Source organism: Corvus kubaryi, unplaced genomic scaffold (genome assembly GCF_017639235.1).
Source record: "Corvus kubaryi isolate FWS band 111438036 unplaced genomic scaffold, C.kubaryi_AGA036_p1.0 123, whole genome shotgun sequence".
NCBI classification, from domain to species: domain Eukaryota; kingdom Metazoa; phylum Chordata; class Aves; order Passeriformes; family Corvidae; genus Corvus; species Corvus kubaryi.
The window spans coordinates 1,146,829-1,153,248 of record NW_024580658.1 but is presented as its reverse complement, the minus strand read 5'-3'; the positions used below and the strand labels follow the sequence as shown (position 1 = coordinate 1,153,248).

Genomic DNA, 6,420 nt, shown 5'->3' with positions numbered 1-6,420 from the left:
TTTTTTTTTTTTTTCCTTTTTTTTTTTGAAAACAAACAAAAAACCTCCAAAAGAGAACACGACATGAACTCAGTCCTGGGATAACGGTACCAACAGGAGCAGTTTTAGGATAATCAACCACATGCCGAAAAGAAGGTGCCTCACTGTACAGTACTCCGAAACTAAAGATCTGCGGCCATTCGTTTATTTATTTATTTATTCACGCGTTGGGGGTTTTTTGTTGTTGTTGTTTTTTTTTGTTTTTTTTTCCTCTCGCCCATCTCCTCCTCTTCTTCTTCTTCTTGTTCTTCTTCTTCTTCGTCTTCTTCTTCTTCTTCTTTTCCCCCCCCCTCGCTTATTCCTCCTCCAACGTTTTATGGCTGAAAGGCGCTGCCCGCCGAGGCCAAGCTCATGCTTTTCAGTTTGTTATCCTTCTTCCACTTCATCCGCCGGTTCTGGAACCAGATTTTGATCTGGCGCTCGGAGAGGCAGAGAGCGTGAGCGATCTCTATTCTCCTCCTGCGGGTGAGATATCTATTGAAGTGGAATTCCTTTTCCAACTCCAGGGTCTGGTAGCGAGTGTACGCTGTCCTCGCCCTCTTCCCGTCTGGTCCAGTCATGTCTGGATAACACGGACAACAGCGGGGTTTGGGTTTGGTCTTTCTGCTTGGATTTTTTTTTATATATATATATTTTTTTTTTTTTAATTATTTTTAAGGCTATTTTTCGCTTTTTAAAACCCGAGGTTAAATATTCGCCCGCTTGGAAAGCTGCGAATCCCCCCAAATAACAGCACCCCCCCTCCTCTTTCTCCCACCCCCCCCAGGCACGTGTAAAACCCCCCACCCTTGGCCCCTCCAGACCCGACATTCCCGACTCGATATCCATAATTTAACTGGGGGAGCGAGGTCTGCAAATCTCTCCCCTTTTTTCGCTCCTGCCTGGGTGTTCCTGGAGCTCTTGGCAGGTTTAGTGCTGCTTTCTTTTCTCCAGGAGAAAACCGGGAAGGGAGCGGACGGAGGCGGGGGGGGGGGGGGTGGCTCTTCCCCGAGTATCTCCTGGCAATTTTGGGGTTTGTCAAGGGCAGATTGTCAGGAACAAGCCCGGAAAATAAGAGTAGGAAAGGGCTCCGAGCCCCATCTGTGCCTACAATGCCATTTTAATGGACAATTCTTTCCTTTCTCCCCCCCCCCACCACCCCAAGGAACACCCCCTCGCCTCAATTTTTAAATTACCTTCTCCCACCATCCACACCGTGCTAAGAGCTTAAAATAAGCGCCCACTTCGCGGCGAGAAGAGCGAAACTAAAATAAAATCGCCCCCCACAAACACACACACAGAGACACCCCCCCCCCCCACCCCCAGGCGCCAGAGGCAGCTTTAGAGCAGCGATCAGAGCAAGAAATACAAAAGCAATAAATAGCTGAGATTCTGATCAAAGCGCCTCCACCGAATAAAAGGAAGGAGAGAGAGGAAAAAAAAAGGGAGTGGGGTCGAGGGGGGGGGGGGGGGGGAGGGAAAAAAAAGGGGGAAAGGGGGAAAAAAGAAAGAGAGAAACAGGAGAGAAAAAGAGAAGGGGGTGTGCGAAAAATAAACAACAACAACGACAACGACGGAAAAAGAAGTAGCTGTACCATGGCTAATGTGAAGTTTCCTCATCCAAGGGAATATCTGAGGTGCCTGCCCTTCTGTTGCTGCCGTGGAGGTCGCGATGGGCTCTGCCTGCGCTCGGGGGATGCTGCTGCTTATTGGAGTGCCCTCGTCGGCTCCCGAGGACGCGCTGGTCTCGTCTAGTTCTGTGAAATTTGTGTTGGTGGTGCTGGCAGAAGTAGCTTGGTCGGAGGGGGACGGGGCGGGTTTGCCTCCATGGCTCTCGCTGTTGGAGCAGGGAAGGGAGTCGGGAGAAGATAAGGAGCAGCTGGACGCCTGTCTAAACCTGCTCTCCTGAGCTGGAGAAGGGAAACCGCGGGAGCTCTCGCCCACAGCCCCAAAGTGACTAGAGGAGGCTGAGCGGTTGATGCTAAGGTCCATCCCATTGTAGTTGTAGCCATAAGAGCTGGAATGCATGGTGCTTGAATCTCTGTAAGAACCGTTCATGGAACTGCTGGTCCCATAATTTAGTAACTGATAGTCGGGGCCATTTGGGTAGCGCCCTGAGAACGAGTTTACAAAGTAAGAGCTCATTTGGGTTATTTTGGAGGGCTTGATTTGTGGCTCGTGGTCGTTATAACCCTGTGCTTGACGATTTATGATGTATTAATGAATTATAGCAATGCACTGTACTTCGTTTTTGCTATGTATGCGGCCAAATATGGGGGGAGGGTGGGGGGTGCGTTTGGGCATCACGTGCTTTTGTTGACCAGTCGTAAATTCTCACTGATGACCTCAAGAGGTAATTCATGCTCTATGGTTACAAATAATGACGAGCGCGGAGCCGTTTAGGCCCAAAGTCGGTGCGCGGCGCCCCAAATCCGCCGCCGCCATCGCCCCCCGCCTGGGCGGAGCGCGCCACCTGCCGGCCGCGCCGGGCCACCGCACCCCCACCCCCGGCCGGGGACCCCCCAAAAAAATCCGCCCCCCCCCCCCCCCCCCCTTGGCCCCCTTCGGTTTCCCCTTCCCTAAAAAAAAAAAATATATATATATATATATATAAAAAAAAGGGGGATCGGGGTGGGAAGCGAGGAGAGGCTGCGGGGGTGCGGCGTGTCCTGCGGCTCTGCGCGGGTCTCGGTTTCTTCGTGGGAAGTCTTGGATTCCTTGCGTTGGAAAAGCGGTGGAGAAGTTTGGGAGGAGGCGAGGGACGAGGTTTCGGGTGGCTGGGAGGCCTCTGTGGATGTCTGGAGTTGTGGGGGGGGGGGTGGGTGACGAGGAGCTGCGGTTATTTGGGTGATTTCTCCGCGGTTATTTCGCCAGGAAAGTCGAGGTTCCTTGCACGCTTCTCTTGGAGCCAGCCGGGCGCTCGCACCTTAATTCTGGAGGGGGGAAAAGAAACCGTGGGGGAAACAGGGCTGGGAGAAAGGAAAAAGAGGCGAAGTCCGGCCGGTGGGGCTGGTTGACAACGTTGCTTTTTAGGATGTTCCTGTTCCTGAGCGTTCCACGTCCCCTTGGAGCGTTGTGCTGCCTGGTTTTTCCTTCCCATTTGTTTACCTGCAAGGAATAGTGGGGAGCAAAAGGGCTCTGAAATTGGGCAAAACGCTGGGGAAGAGCCGGGCTTTCTTTAGGCTTTACTTTCTCTTTTTTCCTTCCTTCTTCTCCTTTTCTCCGTCTCTCTCCTTCTTTCTTTTTTTTTTTTTTTTTTCTTTTTTTTTCTTTTTTTTTCTTTTTTTTTTCTCTTTTTTTCCTTTTTTCCCCCCCCCTTCCAAGGCAGTTTAGGAATTTCATGTGCTTGTCTGCAACTCATTGGGAATTATGCGCCATATTGAAAGTGACATATAATTATAATAATTACGGGCAATGAAAAGCGTGGCAATAATAGTAAATGTCCTACAGCTGTGAAGCTTCTGCATGAATTGATTTTAAAAGTGACTGACATTAAAACCGGCTCGTGGCGCGGGGGAACGCGTTCCCACCGAGGTATTTCTGGTGGGGATGGGAGGCAGGAGATGCTCTTTCCTCGCCTTTTCCCCCCGTGCAGGATCCGAAATCGGCCGGGCTGGTGCCGCTGGTTTCCAGTCCTAAATCCCCCGGCAGTAAAAAAGCGTTTCCTTTCGTTTCGTTCCCCCAAAACGCAGGGAAAAGTTGGATGTTCCGCAAGACATTCCTTGGTGAGGAGCAGAAACCTTCCCCGTCCCATCCCCGGCCAAGCCAAGGAGCCACTGGCAACGCTTTCAAGAGAAAAATGAAAAGCTGCCCTTTCCAAAGAGCTTAATTTAGAATTTTTCCACTTTTTTCTCCCCCAGCTTAAATGGACGCTCGTATTCCTGGCGCTGAGAATTTTTCGAGGGTAAATTCCCTGGAAATCTGGACGCTTTTTTTAAACTTTTTTTTTTCTTTCCCCTTTTGCGCCACACTTCGCTTTGATTTGGGGGCATGGAGTAAGGGAGCAGATGTTTGAAAGATGCTGGGCAAATGTTAGGTACCGTGGGTAGATAAATGAGAGCGTATTTTTGCCCGTTTCCTTGATTTATTATGGATATGGGATGGCGTTTCGTCATAACTCTTTGTACTGTAACAATAAAAAAAAAAAAAAAGAGAGAGAGAGCGGCGCTAAAGGCAGAAATGTCAGCGAGGAAATACTATTGGTGAAAGGTCTTCCATTTCAGATTAGAGCAAAAAAAAAAAGAGGAAAAAAAAAAGAAAAGGGGGGAAAATCAGATTTATCTCTCCACTGTAACTTCCGTGCTCTCGGAGTTGCTCGTCCTCGCAGATTAGGAGACTTTGTCACCCAGAGGGAAGCAAAGCTCTCCTCAGAACCCTCTGCTCCTTAAGAATTCCCCTGGAAAAGGGAAAGATCATCATAAAAACAGCGGTAATAATGACAGGGGAGGGGGTGCGCGGGTGAGATCGAAGACTTGGCTTTTATTAGAGAATTCCATGTTCATACCTAAGACAAACTCCAAACACAACACGTACAAAAATTAATAAAATAGAACTTTCTGTTGTTGTTCCTTTTTTTTTCTTTTTTTTCTTTTTTTTTTTTTTTTGCAGCTCTGTAGGTAGTACTCGTTCTTTCAGTAGATTTTTCCTTTTTAAAATAAAATATTAAAAAAAAAAAAAAGAAAAAAAAAAAAACACCCCAAAACTAATTACAAAGAACCCCAGGGCTTGATTAATTTACCAAAGGAGAAAAAAAAATTAAAAAAAAAAAAAAGGGAAATTAAAAAAAAAACCAACTTATGTCAACCGTGCATGAAACATTTTTACAAAATTAAGACAATAAACACCCCAAATGACATATATTGCAGCACTTCCATTAAATACAAGAGTTAGCAGATTACTAACAGTGACACCAAGGGTAGAAACACGGCTAGGAGTCCTTTTTTTTTTTCTTTTTTTTCTTTTTTTTTCCTTTTTTCTCTTTCCCTTTCTTTCCCTCCTCCTCTCTCTCTCTCTCTCTCCATCTCTTCACTTTTTAATTATTATTATTATTATTCCATTTCGTGCGTGAGGGGGGGTGGGTGGAGTAGGAGGGAAAGGGAGGTGTAGGACGGGAAAAAAGAATTCAAAACGCGACTAGAAACCTGATTTTTGGTGGTCTTTTTTTGTTTGTTTCTGGACAAAATCACTGGGAATTCGAGTCCAGGCCACTGGTGGCCCAAACTTTGTGGCTGTCGCCGCTGCTGCGGAGGGCTTGTCCCACCAACGTGCGGATTTCCCCTGCCCTCGCAGCCAGCCCACACCCCCCTCATCCTCTCGCCTCTCACACTCCCTCCCTCCCTAAATTTTTGTTGTTTTCTCGTCGCTTTTTGCGCGTGTTTTTAAATAATACTTTCTCTCTTTTTTTTTTGTTGCTCTTGGGTTTTTTTTTTGTTTGTTTCTGTTCACTCCGCTGCTTTCTCCTCCTCCTCCTCCGCGCTGAGCTGCGAGGAGTTGAGCAGTTTGTTCTCTTTTTTCCACTTCATGCGGCGGTTCTGGAACCAGATTTTGATCTGCCGCTCCGTCAGGCACAGGGAATGGGCGATCTCGATCCGCCGGCGCCGGGTCAGGTAGCGGTTGAAGTGGAATTCCTTCTCCAGCTCCAGGGTCTGGTAGCGGGTGTAGGTCTGGCGGCCTCGACGGCCGCTGGGCCCGAAGGAAGAACCTGTGACACCCGCAAAAAAACCACAGAAAAATAGGAAACAACTAGGAAAAAACCAGGGGAATGGGGGGAGGGGGGAAAGGGGTAGAGGGGAAAGAGGGGAGAGCCTCGGGGGTGGTTTTAGGGATGGTGCGGAGGGGCTGCGCCCGCTCCGCTGCCTTCCCAAAGCTTTGGCCAACTCCAGGAGAAGCCTGAAGCCCTCGGAGCATCCCCGCGCAGGCTCCGCGGCCGCGCAGCCGGGCGGAGGGGTTAATGCCGGGCTCGCAGGGCTGCGGGGAGAGAGACAGGGCGAGATCTATCTTATTCCGGGATGAGGAATCGCAAGGTGTTCTCACCCCCCCCGCGCCCGCCCTCGCTGTTTTCCACCCTACCGGCAACTGTAATAGATCGGGGCATTTAAGCAATAATGAAGTGAATCGATCTGCCCAAACTCTGCATTAAAGAGGACACAACACTTTATGTCCCCGCGCTAATGGACATCAATTTGGAACCTAAAAGGCAACAAATGCATCTAAACATGGGAAGGAGAGTAGGGAGCCTTTTATTATTTTTCTTTCCCCCCCCCCCCCCTTTTTTTTTTTTTTTTTTTTTTTTTTTTTTTTTTTATTATTATAATTCAGATTGAGGAAACAGCACTTAAAGAAGTCATATATCACCGGGGGGGGGGGGGGGATGAAAAAAAATAATCCTCTCCAGGCAGACTT

General features: G+C 48.5%; 2 protein-coding genes across 5 annotated transcripts in view; both read right to left on the bottom strand.

Annotated features, from left to right (window-relative positions):
* Nucleotides 1–293: 293 nt before the first annotated feature.
* On the bottom strand, nt 294–2,501 carry HOXB5 (homeobox B5). The gene is made up of 2 exons (XM_042017736.1): nt 1,614–2,501; nt 294–601 (listed from the first exon to the last, which is right to left on the bottom strand). Exons 1-2 carry the CDS (start codon nt 2,161–2,163, stop codon nt 354–356), a joined length of 798 nt encoding a protein of 265 aa, XP_041873670.1. The 5' UTR covers nt 2,164–2,501; the 3' UTR covers nt 294–353.
* A 2,931-nt stretch (nt 2,502–5,432) lies between these two features.
* Nucleotides 5,433–6,420, bottom strand: part of HOXB6 (homeobox B6) — a 9,870-nt gene continuing 8,882 nt past the window's right edge. For 3 of the 4 annotated variants that reach the window (XM_042017771.1, XM_042017780.1, XM_042017789.1), the window contains exon 3: nt 5,433–5,728. In XM_042017771.1, the coding sequence (XP_041873705.1) occupies nt 5,460–5,728 (269 nt within the window). In that variant the 3' untranslated portion in view covers nt 5,433–5,459. The remainder of the gene's footprint in view (nt 5,729–6,420) is intronic. The other variant, XM_042017799.1, reaches the window with a different exon arrangement.

Bases quoted from the DNA above. Each gene is read 5' to 3' on its own strand.
- HOXB5 (XM_042017736.1), bottom strand. From the start codon at position 2,163: ATGAGCTCTTACTTTGTAAACTCGTTCTCAGGGCGCTACCCAAATGGC. The intron at 602-1,613 runs GTACAGCTACTT...CGTGTTATCCAG, and splicing joins GAAACTTCACATTAGCCATG to ACATGACTGGACCAGACGGG.